This window comes from Streptopelia decaocto (assembly GCF_964273445.1).
Source record: "Streptopelia decaocto genome assembly, chromosome: 6".
In the NCBI taxonomy this organism is placed as follows: Eukaryota; Metazoa; Chordata; class Aves; order Columbiformes; family Columbidae; genus Streptopelia; species Streptopelia decaocto.
In genome coordinates, this window is record NC_138660.1 from 441,391 (window position 1) to 463,685 (window position 22,295).

General features: G+C 50.4%; 1 protein-coding gene across 2 annotated transcripts; it reads left to right on the forward strand.

Annotated features, from left to right (window-relative positions):
* Nucleotides 1–707: 707 nt before the first annotated feature.
* RNF13 (ring finger protein 13) lies at nt 708–22,295 on the forward strand. 2 transcript variants are annotated; one of them, XM_082055805.1, is made up of 10 exons: nt 708–807; nt 5,029–5,156; nt 8,423–8,503; nt 9,794–9,919; nt 10,839–10,926; nt 12,705–12,795; nt 13,412–13,517; nt 15,163–15,256; nt 18,908–18,988; nt 20,914–22,295. In XM_082055805.1, exons 2-10 carry the CDS (start codon nt 5,043–5,045, stop codon nt 21,276–21,278), a joined length of 1,146 nt encoding a protein of 381 aa, XP_081911931.1. In that variant the 5' UTR covers nt 708–807; nt 5,029–5,042; the 3' UTR covers nt 21,279–22,295. The 2 variants fall into 2 exon arrangements, with proteins under 2 accessions (XP_081911931.1, XP_081911932.1); XM_082055806.1 differs by lacking the exons at nt 708–807; nt 5,029–5,156; nt 8,423–8,503 and having other exon boundaries at nt 9,792–9,919; nt 10,839–10,936.

A 22,295-nucleotide genomic window follows, 5' to 3' on the forward strand; every position in this document is an offset into this window, starting at 1 on the left:
GGTAACGATCAGCTCTGTTCCGGAGGGGTCGGGCGGGCGGGTCTGGTCACGGGTACCGATCAGCTCTGTTCCGGAGGGGTCGGGCGGGCGGGTCTGGTCACGGGTAACGATCAGCTCTGTTCCGGAGGGGTCGGGCGGTCACTCCGGTCCGCAGGTCCTCTCCAGGGGACGGCACACCCTGTATCCCGCCCAGAGGTGCTTCTGCGGACGCGAGGGGCAGCTGGCGTGTCTCCCGCGGGTTTCCCTGGCGGGTTTGGGTTTCTAAGCAGAGTCGGCTAAAGTTGATGAGGAGAAGCCCTCGTCCCCACGCGCGGGCCCGGCCCCCGCCACCCGCGTGCGCGCCCCGCCGGCCCCGGCCCGAGCGGCGGCCCCGGGCGGCGAGACTTCGCCCAGACATCGCGCCGGGAGCGGGAGCCGTGGCAGCGGCCGCGGCGCTCGCCCTCCCCGGCAGCCGGGGGCACCGGCGGGAGCCGGGGCGGACGGCGGGAGCGGGTGAGAGCGCCGCCGCCCGCGCTCTGACAGGCCGCAGCTGTCCCGCCCCCTGGCGGCGCGGCGGGGACGCGCCTCTCCTCCCCCGCGGGCGGGGCGGCCGCACAGCCTCGCGCCGCCGCTCGCCTGCTCAGCCCGCCCCGCGTCACGCGCTGCCGGGTGAGTGACAGCCCGGGCGAGCAATGGCCTGCCTCGGCCTGGCAGCTGCTGCCGCGCGGCGGCAGGGCGGGACTTCCGCCGCGGCCGCCGAGCGGAGGCGCGCGCCATGGAGCGGGCGTAGGCCGCGCCGGGCTCCCCGCGCCGGGCCCCGGCCCGCAGGTGAGCGCCGGGGGGGACGCTCGCCGGGTCCCCGCGGTTCTTTGCCCCGCTGCCGGGCGCCCGGCTTCGCGGCGGCTCGGGAGCCGCCGGGCCCGTCGCCCCGTTGCGCAGCGCTTATTCGCCTCCACCCTTGGAGCGGCGAGGCGGGGCCGTGCGGCCCAGGGCACCCCGGCCCGGATGTGCCCCGCTCCCGGGGCCGCCGGCGCTTCCCCGCGCCCGAGGCCGCCGCTGCAGGAGGGAGGCGGGCGGGCCCCGAGCGCCCAGGGAGCGGCGGCTCCGGGGTGGCGGGGGCCGAGTCCCCGGGCCGGCCGGTCCCCGGTGCGCGGCCGGTTGTGCTCCGCGGGCGGGACGGGGCGGGGCGGGGCTGACTCACCCCGGGCCGGGAAAGACACGAGAGCGCATTCCCGCACCTCCGCGGGGCTGAGCGCCGCGCTCGAGTGTGGGCTGTGCGGGCCGTGCGGAGGCAGAGGTGAAGATTCAGGTCATAGCGATATAATGACAAGAAATGCAAAAAGCCGTAGACATCGGGCTTTTGGAGATACGTGTGAAAATTATTGCCATTACCTGTGTGCCTTCTGTGCGTCCTCTGCTGTGGAGTTTCGGAAGGTGAACTTCCCTGATTATATTTTGACATGGCAGCCCAAAATACTTAGAAGGTTGTCACTAGGTTTGTGGCAGAACAAAGGTTTTTTTTTGGTATGTTCATATGATTTTTTGTGGTTGCTCTAAGCATTCTAACCCTGTTTGGCAGTAAAATAGAGTTTAAGTTTGTTTAATGCAGATGTAGAAGTTAGTTTCTTTTCACCAGTGGGAGGGGAAAGAACATTTTCTGGAGGGAGGTGAAGCTTGAACATAATGATGCGGACAAGGAATTGCTTTGTGTTCTCTTCTGCTGTGAAATATGTTCCAAGTTGATTGAGATGCAAATTTCTGAACATTTGCTATTTATACGTACTTTTTGGAGCTTAGTTTGTGGATAGTTGCCAAAGGTTTTGAATATTCTTACCCTCTCTGTCCCAAGCCGTGTAATTTGTTAATGACATCTGTTTTAAATGTGCTTGCAAGGCTTGTTCGTGTTACCCAGTATGAAGCTGGTATTTTGACGGGATGGAGCGACTGTATCCAGAAGGACGTTTTCCAGTCAGGTTGCCTGTTCTGTTCTGGGAGTCAGTGTATTGCTGTTAAAAACACTGTGTGTTTCATAACCCCTCATTATTAGTGCAAACAATGCTGTTAACGAGCTAAGAGGTGGGCAGGGCGCTCTTGGTGTCTGGTGCAGCAGGTAGATCTGCCTGTTGTGCGTTGTCAGGTGTGTCGAGCTCATTTCGCCATCCTTATCTTCAAGTGGGAAGGGACATTGTACCCTCTTCCTTTGAAAGTGTAAGGAGAAATGTATTTTCTGTTGTACATACAACCGTGCCACTGCTGCCTTGTCGTCTGGGCAGTGCCTTGTCTGATCCATTCCAGGACAGTACGTCTGCTCCGCGTTCGCCTTACTGCTCGCAGATGCGCTGCGATGACAGCACCCCGGGTTTTGCTCTCTCGGTTCTACCTGGTGATCCTGTTCAGGCGAGGGATGCGGCTCCCGGGCCGAGTGCGAGTTCCAGGATGCAGTGGGAAGAGACGCTCAAAAGCCCAAAGTTACTTCAGGAGAACTCTGACTGTGCATACTGGAAAATCAGGTGTAAAGTGCTGAAGGTTAATGCAGAGTCAAATTGAACTTCTTTTCTGTGGTTTACAGGATAGTCCTTAATTACATACACCTATATTTCTGTTTGCTGTAAGCTGCCTCGTTCCATTAGGAGTGCAGTCTACAAATGAGCGGTGGAATTTCAGGAACTATGAGGCTTTTTTGCTTGCATTTGAGGCGATAGTTCTTGAGCCCAGAAGAACTGGCAGGGAACGCTGCGCTGTACATGCATGTTTGCAAGGACAACTTTAATTTCGGTATTTTCTGACCTTGCTTAATACTATTTTAATGCTTTCTCTGTGATCTAAGGTATTTGCTGAATTTACTGTATTGGTTACAATATTGCGATAGTTTCAAGTGTATTGTTGCTTCTGTCATATTAAAAATGATGGTATATTTTTGAACAGCTGCTCTTCATCCTTCCTGTTTCACCAATGCCGTCTTTGTCTGGGCAGACTGAGAGGAATTGGTAAACCTTAATTTAGAAAGAAAAATTCATGGATTTCATAATTCATTACAGGTTCTGTAGATGTAACTTCTGCTAACTAGTAGAAAGTTTCACAAAGCATCGTAGTTCAAAATGACCGAGTCAGAGTCATGAGAACTGTTTTTGAAAATATCAGCTGCTTCTTCCCGTTAGTAATAGTGAATTTTAGCTGTCTTCATGTTAGTGTGAGTTTAAATCCAATCTAACTATTTGCTTTAATTAGTGTTGAAGACTTTGGATTGTGTGACAATGCTTTCTGCTCAAAACACCCACAAAGGGTGGGGCAGGAGTTCTTAGTAATTTCTCGGTTCTGAAAGAGAACGTAGTAGTCTTGTCTGTGATTTCTTTACCATTTTCAGAATTAAATAGCTACAGTCAAATGAGAACAAATCCACCTGGAACCGTTTGAATGAGAAGCCTGAATTTGGAGATTTTCAAGAGTTATACAACTGGTTTGCATGACCTAATTGACTTTGTTTGTGAAGTACTTTTAATTCCTCCAATAAAATAAGTTAGAGGCAATCCAGATGTTCTGATAACAATTACATTAAGCACATACCATCTACTTTTAAAACTTGCCCCTGAATTATTTCAACTGTTATAGTAATATTGGATCATTTCAAGTAATTTCTTGCCGTGAGGCCAGAATCGCTAGAAAGACTTAGTCATCCATCTGTGGACCAAGCAATTATTTTAAGTTCAGCAATGAAAGTGCTTAGATTCCGTGACCAGTGTGGTGCTTTATTTTGCTCGTGTTGTGTTCTGAAGCAGGAGGTGCACTGGATCACGTGGGTTTTGTTGGGTCTGTTGGAATTTGGAACATTGGATTTTTTAGCTCGGTCACGTTTATGCGTATAAGGGGAATGAGATATTTTGTACGTCGGTGTTCTGAAGAGATTGCGCACACACAGCCAGGCTCTGGGGAAGCTGGCGCCGAGTCTGGAGCTCCTCTGCACACAGCTGTGCTTGTGGCTGCAGCAGCGGTACCCACGGGAGCTGCGGTCCCGCTCGCGCCTTGGGCTGTTTCTGCAGCGGGGACCGGGGGGTTCCTCACCTGTGTCCCTCGGTACCCACGGGAGCTGGGGTCCTGCTCGCCGCCTTGGGCTGTTTCTGCAGCGGGGACTGGGGGGTTCCTCACCTGTGTCCCTCGGTACCCACGGGAGCTGCGGTCCCGCTCGCGCCTTGGGCTGTTTCTGCAGCGGGGACCGGGGGGGTTCCTCACCTGTGTCCCTCGGTACCCACGGGAGCTGCGGTCCCGCTCGCGCCTTGGGCTGTTTCTGCAGCGGGGACTGGGGGGTTCCTCACCTGTGTCCCTCGGTACCCACAGGAGCTGCGGTCCCGCTCGCCGCCTTGGGCTGTTTCTGCAGCGGGGACCAGGGGGGTTCCTCACCTGTGTCCCTCGGTACCCACAGGAGCTGCGGTCCCGCTCGCCCACCTTGGGCTGTTTCTGCAGCGGGGACCGGGGGGGTTCCTCACCTGTGTCCCTCGGTACCCACGGGAGCTGCGGTCCCGCTCGCCGCCTTGGGCTGTTTCTGCAGCGGGGACCGGGGGGGTTCCTCACCTGTGTCCCTCGGTACCCACGGGAGCTGCGGTCCCGCTCGCGCCTTGGGCTGTTTCTGCAGCAGGGACCGGGGGGGTTCCTCACCTGTGTCCCTCAGTGCCCATGGGAGCTGGGGTCCCGCTCGCCGCCTTGGGCTGTTTCTGCAGCGGGGACCGGGGGCCTGGGAATATTACAATTAAGCATGTCTAAAGATGATTAAGATAATGGGAATGTTCATCCCTGTATACTGCTTGCATTGCTGTTGCTTGCCAAAAGTGTGAGGTGTTACTGTTTGAATCTTCGTGTGTTGTGTGTGTATTTCCATGGCGGTTATGTGCTCTTAGCAAAAGGGACTTCTGTCTCTAAAATAATGGTATGAATTAAAGATAGAAGTTTCTCAAAAGTCAGTTTTGCAGATTCTTTGGAAGGTAAGTTTTAGCCCAGTAAAACGACAGAGGAAAAGATTTGCTGTGTGCCCTGACTCTTTTCTTTTTTTTTTTTTAGGTATTAAATAAAATATGCTGTTGTCAATAGGAATGCTGATGTTGTCTGCCACTCAGATATACACTATTTTGACTGTTCAGTTATTTGCTTTCCTGAATCTTTTACCTGTGGAGGCAGATATTTTAGCAGTAAGTATAAATATTTTTCTATATAGATTAAATCTCTGTGAAATTGAATCTTCTTTTAAACTAATCTATTAATGAATCAGTCCAGTCTGCTTGGGATGGACTTGCTTTAACAGTGTAGCTCCATAAAAAACTAAATTGCAGGTTTTCAGGTGAGCTCACAGATGCACCGTGTGAGCTCGGGTACCACGGCAGGGAAAGCGCCCAATTCATCTCGTGGTCACTCAAACAGGCCCAGTCTGGCCAGGCATCCCAGAGCACACGCTGACCTGGCTGAGCATTTCGTGGTTATTTGGGTTAGACAGCAACTGAAGTTCTGCTGATGGATGCCATTTTGTAGGTTAATTGTATAAAAATCAAGTAAAATAGTCTTTTGTGAGTAGTATAATTTGTGTGTGTGCTAGAAGCCTTGTCAGTAAAGTTTTTGTATATGTTATGCCTATATATATATATTTAATAGCTGATCATCTCTGCTGTCATTAAGAATAATTTTATTAGTGTGTAGAATTTTAAGTTTTCAGGCTCATAAGCAGTATAATGAACATAGTAGGGGCAATGTTGTTGCTGGGCTATTTATTACCAAGTTTATATATTGTGTAGTTGGATGGAGGATGTTCTAGAGCTTAAGCCACTGAAATAAACTGTAGTCTCCATATTCTCTGCTAGTCGCAGTGATATCCAGGAGAGCTGTTAGTGTCATATCAATTAATTTAGGAGAACAAAGTGAAAAATATTTGAACTAAGCGTTAAAATAAAAATACTTAAGTTTGTCGTAATGTGGGGTTGATGAATGCTGAATTATGTTACTTGGATCTTTGGGTTCTTCTGTTATTAATTTTGTAGATAAAAATGTGAAGAAGCAATGCAGCTAGATAATTGCTTTGTGGAGCTGACATCACTGTTCTGTTGTGACATTTTGAACTGTTTTTCTGCTGTAACCTGGTTTGCTCCCCTTCCTCTCTCAGCAACCCCATTCTTCCTCTTTTCGTACAAACCTACTTCCTCCCTTAGAAAAGACTGGAAACAAACAAACAAACGAGCGAAAACACAAAACAAGAGAGAACAAAAACACCCAAACCAAAAACCTCCGCTAACCTGAAGGGAAAAAAAGGGCATTTTGGAACTTTTGTTTATTTTTTGTGTTTAAGCATCAGTGTGCAGTATTCTAAAATCTGCTGAAAAAAGAATGTCTTTTATTCTTGGGTATTTGGAGGTTCCGGGTGTATTCTGAGAATCTCTCAGAAGTGGGGAGCAAAGAGCTGAACCAGGCGCTCGCTGGCACTGCTGGGGGTGAGCGGGTGTTTGCACACTGGGGGTGAGCGGGTGTTTGCACACTGAAATGGGGAGCAGAGCTGACCAGACACGGGCTCTGCTGGGTGTGAGCGGGTGTTTGCACACTGAAATGGGGAGCGGGCGTTTGCACACTGAAATGGGGAGCAGAGCTGACCAGACACGGGCTCTGCTGGGGATGAGCTGGAGTGACGCACAGGACACACTCAGGAGCGGCTGTTTGCACACTGCGTTGCATGGAGCATGAGCTGTGCAGACAGCTCAGACCTTGCGCGATTTCATGGTTTAATCATTGCCTGTTTGGGGAGCAAAATTCCAGCACAAGTCTTTGGTTCACCAACAAAGGAATTTCTTCGTTAGTGACTTGGGTGTATTTTTATGCTTTTGTGTTCTCAGGTAGTTGCAGCCTCAAAGGAGCGTTGCGTTTGCGTGGAGTACTGTCACATGTATGTGAAGCGCAGTTGGTTATTCTTTAAATAGGGCTAACACCACGTCTGTGTATGCCGAGTCTTGCCCGGGCTGGGCTCGGGGACGGCAGGAGCCGCGCAGCGGGGGCTCGGGACGCGTGGGGCGGCAGCGAGCGGCACCGGCCGCGCGGGTGACCCAGAGCGGAGAGCGGAGCACACCGGGGGTGGCAGCGAGCGGCACCGGCCGCGCGGGTGACCCAGAGCGGAGCACACCGGGGGCGGCAGCGAGCGGCACCGGCCGTGCGGGTGACCCAGAGTGGAGAGCGGAGCACACCGGGGGCGGCAGCGAGCGGCACCGGCCGCGCGGGTGACCCAGAGCGGAGAGTGGAGCACACCGGGGGCGGCAGCGAGCGGCACCGGCCGCGCGGGTGACCCAGAGCGGAGAGCGGAGCACACCGGGGGCGGCAGCGAGCGGCACCGGCCGCGCGGGTGACCCAGAGCGGAGAGCGGAGCACACCGGGGCGGCGCAGAGGGGCTGCCGGGACGAGGGCGCTCCCTTGCTGCCTGCCCTCCGTTCTGGAGAGCCCCTGCGGAGGAAGCTCCTGTGCATGCTGCTCCTCAGGAGCCGAGGGAACTCGTGATGGTGTTTTTCGTCGTGCTGTAGTTCGAGCTGCCCTCTGAGTCTGGCAGTGAGGAAACGTCTTATCCCTCCGAGACAAACGTGTGTCTGGCTTCACTGTTGTGTAGGACAATCGGATGATACAATGAATAGACAAATATTTCTGAGTCATTAAACTATTTAACAGAACTTACCAACTGGTATGCGTTTGCGTCGGTTACTGTATAATTCACAACTTTTGCAGAAAACTGACTTTTTTTAAAATTTTAATGGGAGAAATGTTAGCACACACACAGTTTGCAGTTGTGATTGTGGGGATTGTCCGTCGACTCTGCGTGGTGTAGAGCTGTGACAGGCAGACTCGGCGAGGGGAAGCAAGGCTTGCGCACGTACAGCGTCTTGACAGGGCTCCTCTGTTCCGAAATGAAAGCTCAGAGTACGAAACAAAACTGAAGAGATCGCAGGAATTGAGCAGGGTTAACATATGGAGACTGTTCTTTGCCTACAGTAACCCACCATTTGAAAGCTGTTCTTCCTGTACACAACTGAATTTGAGGCAAAAAACATCACCTGAAAAACAAGCAACCCACACCCAAAACCCTCTGCTCTTCAGATTTTTGCTTTTTTGGTTGTTTGTTTTTCTCTTCTGCAAATATTGTGGTATTTGAATTGTAGACAGTAGAAAGAAAGATCTAACATATAGATGACTTAACGAAAGATCTGTTACCTTCTCGTTTTGAGAACTAGACAAGAGGAGAATGTGTCGCCATGTGAGTGGGAGACAAGTGGAAGAAGCGATTTTGTGGTTTCATTGGCATGGTCACCTAGGTCCTATGTCTGATATAGATTTTAGTCTAAAAAATTACACGATGTTATTTCACTTCTGTTTATACTTGTGGTTTATTTCTCTCTTGTTGCAAACCTGAATTTTCTTTAAAATTTATTTTTCTTAGTATAACCTTGAGAATGGAACCCAGACCTTTGACGATCTGCCTGCTAGATTTGGGTACAGACTGCCAGCGGAAGGCCTGAAGGTAAAAATAGTAATAAATTAGAGAGATATCTCCTGAATATATAGAGAGGACTGTATCTTCTCAACACTTCTTCTGTGAGATAATAAAGATAAAAGTCAAATTAATCTAGTACGGAGGAAAAATAAATACAGAACTGATGAATCTACTGCTCGAGCAAGACAAATGTGGGCAGGATCTGGTATGAACTGTTGCCTGTGAATGAAGAGAGTTTTAGTAATCTGACCTTTTGTATGTAAGAGACAAGTTGCTGAACATTTCTAATAAATAAATACATTTAAAATAGCTGCATGACTGGGAGTCGAAGGCAAAGTGAGTTTGACAGACTGTTGCTTTCTCCGTGTTGATGTCATGAGATGTCGGTACCTTGTGCCAGTACTGATGCCAGATGCACTAACGTGGTTTTAGTTTAGCCTGTGTCATTAGCGGGGAAGGTGCAGGTAGCACATACACACGGTTTTTGTCAGTTATCGGTTACGGTGTCTTGTGCTCCAAATGAAGTCCTGCTGGGATGGGGTTGCTGCTGTGGAGGTGCAGGGCGGGATCACTTGGGCCGCAGGGCGTCCCACTCGGCCCAGAAGGGCCTGAGCCGCGGGGAGCGCCCCCACGAGCCGCGGGGAGCGCCCCCACGAGCCGCGGGGAGCGCCCCCACGAGCCGCGGGGAGCGCCCCTGTAGCTCCGAATCTCCTCTGCACACGGGGCCTCAGGAAGAATTTGTTTTCACACCATGAGTTTCGTCATGGGCAGAAGTGGCGTTAGAGCTGGGTAGTTGTTCTCTGACTATCTTGAGAAGCAGAGGGCGATTAAGTGATTTGGCTGAGTAGTGAGCCAATTTAATACATCAGAAATAGATATAAGGAGCTTTGATTGTAACCTTTTAAACTGTCAGACAGCTGTGTCTTAACTGAGGTGCATGTCATCACCTCTGTAGAATAATGAGTTTTAGTCCTGAATGTAATACTAAAACTTTTTTCTTTATTTGATTAAGATTTTAATTACTTTAAAAAAAATGATATGATACTGTTTGAAATAGGATGAAAATGTTATACTTTTGTAATTGGAAAAACTGTATTTTTCTCTAACTTTCTAATTCTTTACAGACATGAAGATTCTGATGAATCAAAATAAGTAGCGGTGTAGCTGAAATCTTGCCGTGATGTGGGACTGAGTTGACAATAAGAATTTATTTAGCTATTGTATGAAAACGTAGCGTATCTTTCCCTATAGCTGTCTGCCAGCCCTTTTGTTAACAGGAAGAGAAGCGAAGCTCCCGTTTCTGTTCCTGTTTTCTAGGGTTTCCTGATAAACTCAAAGCCGGAGAATGCGTGCGAGCCGATAGCCCCGCCTCCGCTCAGGGACAACTCCTCCAGCGCCTTCATTGTCTTAATTCGAAGGCTTGAGTGCAACTTCGATATCAAGGTAAGATTCTCGCTTTTAATTCTGCCCCCCTCTCTGTTTCAAGGTCTTGAAGATTTTACTGATGCTTCAGAAAAATACCTGTGGTGAAGAGCAGGCTAGTTATGATGAGAAGGGAAGGGAGAATTTATTGTCTGCAGGCAGATAAAGCGGTATTGTATATGAATTAGTTTCAGATTACCTGTTTGCGAGCCAGCTTACACGGCAAATAAGGATGACGGATGCTGCGGTTTTATAATAGCAAGCATTCAGTAGTGGTATCAGCTTTTCTCGCCAGTTGGACTCTCTGCTGCCGGGATCACGGGAGGTTAGGGGACGGAGATGACCTAAAAGCACCCCAGATCTGCAGGCTGCTTTGCCGCCTTGTGTTGGGTTTGCAGAGCTGGGGCTGGTGCGGCTCCCAGAGCCCCGCGGGCACGGGGAGCGTGGGGCGGGGGGCAGGGGGGCCCTGCGGGCGGGACGGGGCTTTGGGCGGCTGCGGGGGCACCGGGGGCCTGGTCTGAGAATGTTGACATGCGGCTGAGCTGGAGTGTTCTGTGTTAGTTTAAAAATACAGCGTTAGGCTTATTTGTGCTATCAAGGGGTAATTTCTAGTTTACCAAAGTAAGATAGTACCTTTATTTTCAATTTCGTTTAAATACTATTTTTATTTACCCATAGAAAGTTTTAAATCCCGTTTTTAATACGTGTAAAAACTGTCTCTCTGCAGACAATAGCGAACGATTTTTCTGGAAAAATAACAGTTACATCAGTGTTAGAATAATGCTGTGATATAATTTTGAAAGCTGACACCTGGCTTGTAAGTGCAGATGAAGCTGCGGCTGTATCTGTGACCTCCTGGAAGCGTCTCATGTCTTAGGGCAGACAGGTCACTGGATTTTGAAGCCGCAGCCTTTCCAATGACACTTTGTGTGGCTCCCAGGTTCTAAATGCCCAGCGAGCGGGATACAAGGCGGCCATCGTTCACAATGTGGATTCTGACGACCTCATCAGCATGGGATCCAACGACAGTAAGTACAGGTATCACTTCTCTCTCCTGTTTGAAAACCATTTCACCAGCAGAGCGTGCAGAACAAACTCTGTGTAAAGGGTTGGGATGAGCTCTCACTTAAAACCAGACAAAAATGGAACAACAACAAACCCCAGAAACAACCCCCGCAGCCAGCAGTCCTCCTGCGTGGAACAATTTGGAGCGGGAGACGTTTGCACAGAACGTATGTGTATACTCGTGTGTTATTTGTGGCGTGGAGTTTGTACGTTCTCTGAGTGTGTCTTTTGGTTTTCCTTTAAACTCCAGTTCAACTGTTCTGGGCTACATGGTTAAATGTATGAGAGAGATTTATATGACTGATGTAGAAAATAGCTGATGTGGTGTGAAATAAGTGGAAATACAGGCAAGTAAAGACCTACTCCTTTGGAAGGCAGTCAGACTTTAAAATACGAGTTTTTAGTGTTTGTTAGCGGTTCGGTTTTGTTGCACTGTTGCGTACGTTTTTCTGTTCCTTTGGGCAGATGCATTCTGGTTTTGTATGATTACATGTTACATGTGCATGTGTTCGGTTTTTCAGTTGGAAAAACAGTGTCTAGAGACCAGCGCACCATTTTCTGGTTGTTTCTGGTGCTAGCTGTTCTGATTTTAACCTTCCGTGGAGCGAACATGTTCAGAACATCTTGTAATATAGTCCAAATTTGGGGTTTGGTTTATGGTATGTGTGTTTTGTCTATAGTGCTGTTACAATGTTCTTTGTGGCATTTTAAAATTTTGTCCAGGTTTTTTTTAACAAAAAAAAGCCTTTCCGTGTGGAAACACCACTGGGTGAACCGGGAGATGAACTCTGAGCAAAGGAAACGCGGCCGAGTGGCCCCCGCAGCCCGTGGGAGGGGGTTTGATGCACTCCCGGCCGGCTGGATCCCCTGCGGGTTCGGGTGCGCTGGCGCTCGGGCAGGGCCGGGCTGGCTGGGGGGACGCGCGGCCGCCGGCGCTCGGCCCGGGGCCACCGGCGCTCGGCCCGGGGCCACCGGCGCTCGGCCCGGGGCTGCCGGCGCTCGACCCGGGGCTGCCGGCGCTGGGCCCGGGGCCGCCGTGCGCATGGGAGCCGCTGAACCCGGCGCCGGGGCCCGCGGGCGTGCGGCGCAGGTCACACGCAGACGCACACAGCCAAAGCCCAGGAGAACGTTTGCTGGAGTATGGGATTGATTTTCAATAATCTGTCATCTGAGCTGCATCTTCTGAGCTTCTTATTATTGCCTGCACTAGTAAACAGGGAAGGGGAGACAGTTCCATCGAGTTTCTTAAGGCTGAAATAAAAATGTGGGATTTGTTCATTCTTTCTTTCTTGTTGACCTTTTCTAGCCACAGCTGTTCCCAGTGTGTTCGTTTGTATTTAGGGTAAAAAGGAGGGAAGAAAGATGTATGAAATTTGCAGGAAGTCAATGGAGCTGTGTGGCTTTGTCAAATCTCTGAGTGCGAATCATGTCCTGGTTAAACTTCCTCTGATTGTAGCTCTCTTTTTTGTCTAAATATTTTGGTTTTATGCTCCCTTTAAATATTCCATTAAGAATCTTTATTTCTATACCTGCCATAAAGTCTCTAGATATTCGGTAGGAAAAACAATACCATTTCTTATATGAGCTAAAGATATAGCATGCGTGTGCATCAGCCTGTATGTCATAATGTTAAAATATGCCTTCATGTTGCGATAGTGTCATAACATTCAAGATTTATGTCTTAATAGTGCCCATAGAGTCTCTGCGTAATAACGGCTTTATTTTCCTGCTTTTTGTACAGTTGAGATTTTAAAGAAGATTGACATTCCTTCTGTCTTCATTGGCGAGGCGTCAGCGAATTCTCTTAAAGAAGAGTTTACTTACGAAAAGGGGTGAGTTACCCCACACGCAGTTGTGTTATTTCTTGCATTAGTCATTGCCTCTTTTTACCGTCTACGGATTTCAAATAGGACGTTGTGATGGCAGAGGCTGTAGGTGTTCCTGGTGAAACCTGGTGCTGGGCGCAATGGGCAGAAAGCATTTCTGAAATTAATATAAATTGCTTTCGTGCAAGGGGGCAACCGTATATTTGTCAAGTGTTACCTTTTCGTTTTCATGTAGCATTAAACACGTGCTTAGCTGCTGGTCTGGGAGCCACTGGAATGTTTGAGACAGTATCTTTTGATAGTTGTGTTATATTTTTCTCATTCTGCTATCAAAGCAGCTATGAGGTTGGTTTCCTGGTTGCTTTACATTTATGGTTGAAGTCAGTAAGTAGGTTTGACTCCAAAAATATTCTAAGAAACATTGTTTTATCCTTTTATTTAATTGGCTTTACGTTATGTGGATATGGGCTGATTTTTCCGTGTTGCACACAGGTAGGTATTCCTTTAGTGTATCTAACGATAACCTTTTATTTTAATGTTTTCTTTCATTGTATTTATTCTTTAATTCGCTGTTCATTAATTTATAACCTATGTAGAAAGCGTTATCTTGTTCTCCCCACAGTGGCCATGTTGTGCTAATCCCAGAGTTCAGTCTTCCCTTGGAGTACTACTTAATCCCTTTCCTGATCATAGTGGGGATCTGTCTCATTCTCATCGTCATATTTATGGTAAGTTCCTTCTTTTAATAACATTTTTTATTTAAAACAAATCGTCATAGGACAGTCCCTGGGGTTAAAGGAGGGGATGCAGCGATGGAGCCGGGAAAGCTCGGTGTGCTGTACCTGTGCTGTGCTTACCTGTCGTCCAGTGCTTTCTCAGTACAGCAGTCAGGTGCGGAGTTTTGGCGCAGGGCTATCGGGAGCCCTTATGGTGTTGTCCTGGCACGTAAGTGCTTGCAGAGGGTTGTCCTCGCTGCTCCTCTGGCGCTGCCCAAGCGCCTGCTGTGTCGCCCCCGAGGAGCGGCCTGTCCTGTGCTCCCGCCCAGCTGGCCGGGCGTGCTGCTCCCGCCGGACAGCATACGGCGTTTCTTTTACAGCAGGAACCTGGCGACGTTCTCAGCTGGGCACGTGGCTCCTGTAAAAGGTGAAATAGCATAGCCAGGTGTTGCTTCCGAATACTGAGCATCCCACATGTGCAATCTCTGGAATGCTTTAGCAGGGACCCGCTCAGAGCGGCTGGGTGCACAGTACCTAAGTTTGCCAGCACTACTAAATGGGAGACGTTGGTTCCCCTGAGTGTAGGGAGGCCTTGACACAGAGATCTTGATAGATTAGAGCACTGGATGATTAACTGGTGCAGTGAACTTGACCCCAGGATGGTTCCGGGTTGGGTCTGGTCCTCATTCATTCGTGGTTTGTGGCCAAGCTTCTTCCCAGAAACCTTGCTCATAACTAAGCAATGGATGTGAGAGACTGAGCGTTGCCAAGGGTCTGAACTGCAGCAGCACACCTGCAGACCACGGCTGCAGCTCGTTGTCCAGCGGGTTACACAGCCGGGACGGACAGTGCAGTGAAACCGCGTGTCATGCAGGATAAATACATTTTATTTTGCCAAACCAATTAGTGTTTCAAATGGTCCTAACAATACTTATCCATAACATACATTCATGGTTTTTAAAAAATAATCTCTTGTGAAGTCTGTCAATGCCTTTCAGAGATGCCTGAAGTAGGAGTTTATCACGTTAATACTCTGTGTTTATCCACAGTGTAGGTGGGTGTAGAGCACTTCTGCAAATTTCAAGAGACTTAGTGTGCATACTTTGGCTAAGGCCATTTTTTTGTTGTTTGTTTGTCATAATATTTGAAAAATAATGTCCTATCATAGGTGCTATGATGAGAAACTGAACAGAAATAGCGTTAGGAACTGTTCAGAAACTTTAGCATAGCTGAAGAGAGCAAGTAACTCTGGCTGGAGCAGCCCCTTGCTCCTCCCCAGGCTGCACTCGGCACTGGGAAAACGGGCCTGATCGGCGTGGGGACAGTTCTCTGAAAGAGCTGAAACTGAGCAAAACTGGCCGAACGGAACGAACCGTGTTTTGCTGTGGAACGTGCCGTCCTGCCTCAGGTTGCAGAAATGGCCATTTTTTCTTTCTCTTTCCAAAAAAAGCTTGTACATTTTTGGTTTCAAGTGCCATGGCCATCGAGAACATCCTTTAGGCTTGTTTGGCTTCATCCTTGAGTCCGGGCAAGGGAAGAGGTGATTCAGTTCGAGCTGAGGTTCCCTTGTGACTAACTCACTCATAAATCAAAACTTCTATTGTTCTCTTATTGTTTCAGCTTCTGTTCATGCTGTCTTATTTATGTCTGTTTCCAGATCACTAAATTCGTGCAGGACAGACACAGAGCGAGAAAGAATCGGCTTCGGAAGGATCAGCTTAAGAAAATTCCTGTACATAAATTTAAGAAAGGCGAGTGGATCATTCTTTGTCTAAGTAGTTAGACTCTGTTATTGTTAACACCAAAACACCTCTAAGTTGAGGGGGTTTGTGGTTTTGGAGATAATTTTGAGTATACTTGAAATAAATGGTAGAGTTTGGAGCGAAAGCACACAAAAGGCTCGATGTGACCCAGTTCCCACTGGAGCAGAGGAGTTCGAACCTTTCGTGGCTGGAGGCAGAGCGGACACCACATGCAGCCTGTGGCTGAGCATTCAAATGTTGCTTAATACACCACAAAATCAGTGCAGAAATTCCACAGGGCTTCTTTTGTGTTCCTACTAGCAGTGACCACAGCAGTCAGGCGCTGGGAGGCATCGTTGCCGTTATTTGGAGCTCCCACTGGCACGTCGGTGTCCAGCTCGGGGTCCCCAGACAGGACACACACGGAGCTGCTGCAGGGGCAGAGGAGCCCCGGGAATGACCCGCGGCTGGAGCAGCTCTGCGGGGGCCGGGCTGAGAGCTGGCTGCTCAGCTGGAGAACAGGAGCTCCAGGAGACCTTAGTGCGGCCGTTCCGGACTGAAAAGGGGCCCATAAGAAAGATGGGACAGACTTCTGAGCAGGGTCTGTTGTGACAGTACAAGGGTGATGGGTTAAACTAAAGGAGGGAGATTCAGGCTGGACATGAGGAAGGAATTGTTGCCCTGAGGGTGGTGAGAGCCTGGCCCAGGTTCCCAGAGAGGTGGTGGCTGAACCATCCCTGAGACACCCCAGGGCAGGCTGGACGGGGCTCTGAGCACCCTGAGCTGGTGCAGATGTCCCTGTCATGGCAGGGGGGGCACTGGGGGAGCTGGGGAGGTCCCTCCAACCCAAACCAGCCTGTGATTATTTATCTGGAAACTGGTAAGTACTAGTGGCACATAAGTTCCCTGACCTTGTATAATTGATCTGGGTATAACTGATCTGTTTTTCTGGAGGAGCAGTCCTTTCCTTCGATAACAATAGTTCTGCGTGGGCAGGAGTGATTCCAGTTATGTGCCAAAATACTTGCTGTTTTGAGTCTTTGTACTGATTAATTTTATGGAAGATCTAATGGCAAGATGGGAAGTAAAGCTGTAGTAAGTTACTTTAGTCAGTGAAACGGAAAAGCTGCCCTAAGTGCTTCTCTGTCATCTACTCCTTAAGAGCAGAAAAAACCCACTACTTTTCTTCCCGATTTGTATTTTTTAAATGTGTTACAGTTTTTCCATGTGTTTGTTCGTTCATACGAGCTGTTGCAAGGAATGCGACTAAAAGGCAGAGGTGCGTGGCTGAGTGACGGGTCGCTCCGTCGCGGGCCCGCAGGGGTGGTGTTGGCGCGGCGCGGGGCCTGCCCGCGGTGCCGAGCGCGGTGCCGAGCGCATGGCTCCCGCGGTGCCGAGCGCATGGCTCCCGCGGTGCCGAGCGCGGTGCCGAGCGCGTGGCTCCCGCGGTGCCGAGCGCGGTGCCGAGCGCGTGGCTCCCGCGGTGCCGAGCGCATGGCTCCCGCGGTGCCGAGCGCGGTGCCGAGCGCGTGGCTCCCGCGGTGCCGAGCGCATGGCTCCCGCGGGGCAGAGCGCGGTGCCGAGCGCGTGGCTCCCGCGGGGCATAGCGCGTTTCGGTGCCAGTGGCCGCGGTTCGTGCCGCGCTGCTCAGCGCGGGGGACACACCGTTTCCTCTGCGGGGTTCACCGAGCCTGGCTGTAGTGGCCCGTTGGATTTAAAATTGACTCTAGAAAATGATCTTAAACCAATATAGCTAATATTCATTTTATTTCCTCATATTGATTCTCTATGAAATCTAATTAGAATTAAAAATTTAAAATGTACTTTAAAGAGAAATTTGCAAGGAAAAGGTTCCTTTGAGAAAGTCAGTGTCTTTGTCAGCTGATTGTGTGCAACTGTAATAACTGTCTCGGAATTACACGACCAAGCACCAGTGTATGAAAATACCTTATTGCTGTTTTCCCCATTGTCTTTCCTTGTTGCTCTTGCACAACACGAGTTGTTGGGAGCTCGGTCAGACATAGTCAGTGACCCTGGCTGGGGATGCTCAGGCACCCGCTGCCATCAGTGGCGCATGAAAAACACACACAAAACACTTGTTTTTTCAATGAGGATTCCAGTTTCTTTAAGCAAATGATCACTTTGTATCTACTGCTATGGAATTAATCCTTTACATTGCTTTAAGTCCTTTTACTAAAAGGACAAATTGCAACCTGCGCCGTATCCAAATCTCTTTGCTACACCGGAGGAGTTTTGGGGCAGTGGTTCCTCACAGAACGGGTTCCGTTGTGGTCCCGCGGAAGTCGGGGAGCCGGGACCTTCTGTGCGGTGTGTTCACGACAACAGTGAGCGCAGCAGCGTGACGGGACCGCGTCCTGTGCCCGGAATCGGATCACTAACAGTTCCAATACCCTGAAGAATAATAGCCTGGAATAAACATGGGTTAGAAATGTTGTGAATTGGTATGTATTTTCAGAAATATATAATATTATTTCCAAGCTAGTTTAACTAGGCCAAGACTGAAAATATCGTAAAGTTAGTGAAGATGATGGAATGCTGCGAGAGCGACACTGTGGGCATACCACTGAGGAACCAAAAGGGAACAAAGCTTTTTTTTCTACATCGAGAGCTGGCGGTTTTTGGGTCCTAAACGAGCGCTTAGGAACCTGATGAGGAGCGCGGAGCTCGGGAGCCGCTGTCTGGAGGGCGGCGCGAGCGGCGCTGTTGGGTGCGGTAGCCGAGCCCAGCTCTGCGCGGCAGCGTGGGGACGCTGCGTGCGCCTGCGGGAAGGAGCCGCAGGAGTGTGTGTCGGCTCGAGCAAACACGTGTTTCTAGGAATCGTGTATTGATTTGTGTACATATCTTTATGTGCAGATTGATACACGTGATGGAGCAATAGTGTGAAATAGGTGTATCTCAGTGCCTTTGGAAACCTGCTCCAGACTAAGCGCAGTTCTGCGGTTTACTGTGGATTCCTAAACGGATTGGTTTTCCCTGCACATGGGTTATAACTCATGTAATTACTGGTCGTTCCTGAGCCGTGTGCCTGACTGCGCAGTGCAGCGACGCTCCAACACAAGAAATAGATCGTAAGGTCTACCCAGTCTGTGCAGTTTTCTCTTGGCATTTTTCATTGTTCACAAGTGCACATGGATGCGATGGGTAATTCTGCATTTCTGATACTATTTTTTAATGTACCAAGTAGTCAGGAGATAATTGTGCTTGGTGAAGAGGTGCCACGGTTTCGGGGGCCTGCTGGGGCCCCCTGGCAATCCCCGGTGCCTGGGGCTGCTGGGACCCCTGGCAATGGTGATCATCATTCTGCTTTTCACCCCGTCGTCTTCGTTGCTATTTTCTGCCTGACTTTTCTCAAAACTTAATAAGTGAATCCTATATTTTAAATACTTGTATCTTCTAATATGAACAATAGAATATTAGAGAGCGAGCAATTAGAGAGAGAGCATTTTTTATTAACCTGAAATGAGCTGAAGTCCTAACGGGGAGAGGATGTAGCACAGTAACTGCCCAGGCTCGAGGGCCTGTCCTGCGGGGCCGGGGAAGAGCCAGCGCGGGTTCCCGAGGGAGCAGCGGGAGCCCCGCGCGCGTTTGGGAGGGTCCGCGTCCCGTGGGCTGCGGCTCATTTCTCCCTCTGTGCTGCAGGAGATGAATACGACGTGTGTGCCATTTGTCTGGATGAATACGAAGACGGAGACAAGCTCAGGATCCTGCCGTGCTCTCATGGTAAGCGGCTGCATCGTACGTCTGGCGTTTGTAGTAAAGCAGCTCTCTAAACCGCCATGTCTAAAATTCCCCAGGGATGTGTGTATTGATTGATTTATACAATTTATTTTTGCTAATATGCAGAAATTTATATACAAATTGGGAAAAGAACAAACTTTGTTTTCATCTTTTTAAAAGCAAGAGAAGCCAGCATTCCCACTTTGCGTTTTTCTTTGGATATACACGTGAGGAAAATCTGGGCTTGGCACTGCCCCCAAACGTCTGTGTTTAACAGGGAGCACGTTCCAGTTACTCGTTACATTAATAGGCTTTCGCTGTTGAGATAACGAACCCGTGCAGTGTCAGTCAGGATCAGTGCCGCGGGGATGGAGGGTGCAGTGCGCCCCCCGGACCCCGTGCTGTCCGTGCAGTGTCAGTCAGGATCGGTGCTGTGGGGATGGAGGGTGCAGTGTGCCCCCAGAACCCCGTGCTGTCCGTGCAGTGTCAGTCAGGATCGGTGCCGCGGGGATGGAGGGTGCAGTGTGCCCCCCGGACCCCGTGCTGTCCGTGCAGAGCTGGGGTGTCTGCGCAGCCCATGCCACACGCCGCGCTCCCCAAGAGCTGTGTCTGCTGCTCACACACGAGACGGGATCTTCACTGCACGCCAGAACAGGAAAGTTCTAGAGCTTGCACCTGGAAACCTGGAACAGACGCCCAGAGCATCTCTAAATGGAAACATTTCTTTGACCAAAGCTGTGTACAATCTGATCAACAGAGCAGGGGCTCATCCTTGCCGGCCTGAGCCCCTCTCCACCTCCCACCCCGTCAGCCGGTTCCAGCCGTTTGGGATGGGCGCAGTTTTACCCGGCTTTTCCCCCTGGAACTCCTGCAGCAGCGCCCATCGCATCACAGAGAGATCTGATAAAAGAGGGGACTGACACTCCAGCCTCACGTCCCCAGCGAGCGCAGCCGTGCCAGGCCGAGCTTTGCAGATCACTCTCCAAACCCCTTTGGAAAGGGGCTGGTGCGCAGGGGGTGTCTGAGGAGGAGCAGATCCCCGGCGTCTGTCCGCGGGGCTGCAGAGGGGACTGAGCTGGGCGCCGACAGACACGAACACCAGGGCAGCGCCGGCAGGGCTTGCGGGGAGCGTGCTGCCCGCGTGCTTGTCAGCGTGGAGCCCTGTCTCACTTAGGAAGTAGAGCTGAGTTTTTAATACCGTAAGAAAGACACTTTGAAACACCTTTTTTTAAAGGAGGCCGGTGCAGCTGCAGTGCACGCCTGATGTAAATCTGCAGAATCACGTGGTGATCTAACTTAGCAGGATGCTCTGACCGGTCCTGGTGGAGGTGAGCGATGGGGCACGGCTGCTGCAGGGCGCTGGCGTCCCCGGTGAGCCATGGGCACGGCTGCTGCAGGGCGCTGGAGTCCCCGGTGAGCCATGGGCACGGCTGCTGCAGGGCGCTGGAGTCCCCGGTGAGCCATGGGCACGGCTGCTGCAGGGCGCTGGAGTCCCCGGTGAGCCATGGGCACGGCTGCTGCAGGGCGCTGGAGTCCCCGGTGAGCCATGGGCACGGCTGCTGCAGGGCGCTGGAGTCCCCGGTGAGCCATGGGCACGGCTGCTGCAGGGCGCTGGAGTCCCCGGTGAGCCATGGGCACGGCTGCTGCAGGGCGCTGGAGTCCCCGGCGCTTTCACAGCCGCTTGGTCCATGTGGCCCGTTGCGGGACTGCTCGGGGAGTCGTTCACACAGACGTATCCCGTGTCTGAGATCCTCATCTATCCGGTGCTTTACACATAAGGATGGACAGTCTGTGTGCCAACAAATGTGCAACTCAAATTCTCTGTAGGAGTTAAATTCTAAAGTTCTCCTGTGTTACTAAACAAATACAACTGAGCAGGTTTGCTTGTCCTTTTCGCTTGGATGCTGATGTATTTTGTTTGCTAACAGCGTATCACTGCAAGTGTGTGGACCCGTGGCTGACAAAGACCAAGAAGACGTGTCCCGTGTGCAAGCAGAAGGTGGTCCCGTCGCAGGGGGACTCGGACTCGGACACCGACAGCAGCCAGGAGGAGAACGAGGTGTCCGAGAACACGCCGCTGCTGCGGCCGCTGGCCTCGGCCAGCACGCAGTCCTTCGGGGCGCTGGCCCAGTCCCGCGCGCCCCAGAACGGGACCGAGTCCTCGGACTACGAGGAGGACGACAATGACAATGGTGACAGCAGCGACGCGGAGAACGGCGCGAGCGAGGAGAGCGTGGTGGTTCAGCTGCAGCCCGGCGACGAGAGGGGGCTCGGGGCGGCGCACCCCGTCTGAGGCTCCTGCCCACGCGCGGTTCCTAAGGCCAGACTTTACAAACCTTGACGTAGGGAGTATCTTTTAATCTGTAATCCATTTGGTTTCTTCGGTAGGAGCAGCGTTTCATGTAGTAGTATATGGTTAAATCATTACGGATAGATTTATTTTTGATTCAGGTATTCAGTCACGTTCCGTCTTCTCAAATGAACAGTTTAACTGGACTTCACAATGCTAATGAATAATGTTAATAGTTTATATCGATAGAAGTATCACACAAACTCTAAATGTATCTTGTTGAAATGGGATTTATCTGGAAGTACTTTTCTCCATTTTGTAGCAACAACCGGGTCATACCGATAGCAATATTTATTACATGTATGGTATGTCTTACCCCTTAAGCCCAACAAAAATGTATCTGCATGTTTGTAGAGAGTTTTCCTAAAACTGTCACCACCACTGAGAGAAAAATGTAGAGCAGATCAATATTCTGTAGCTGGTGTATCAGAACAGAGAAACCCCACTCGTGTCTCAGAGCGGCGACACGGAGTCTGCCCCAGTGTCCGAGTTGGAGCGGATCCATCGAGCAGCTCCTGCGGTGAGGAAACCGGAGTACGTGCTCAGCTTTGAGCGGTTCTCAAGGTGAGATGCGCCTGAACACGGGAACGGCCCCGCGGGCACCGCGGAGCAGCCTGGCTGCGGGGCCACCAACCAGGGGTTTAGTTCCACATAGAAAATCACTTCAGATAAGTATTGATCTCGTATACCTCCCACTAAAGAGCGTTTTGTGCTGCACTAGTCTGCTAAACCATGTATATAGAAAAACTGTTCCAATACCTGACTGAAAACAAGTGCTTCTAACTGTTAACAGAACTCAGTACTTACCAGTGTATCATGAGAAAAGGAGATGCTATATAATACCTCTGTAACTATGTAGAAAGCAAAAACATACATATAATCAGAACGCAGAGATTTTTTTATATGGCCTTGAATAAGGAAAGCTTGAAAGAATGTTAATAAACATGTTTTCCACTTTAA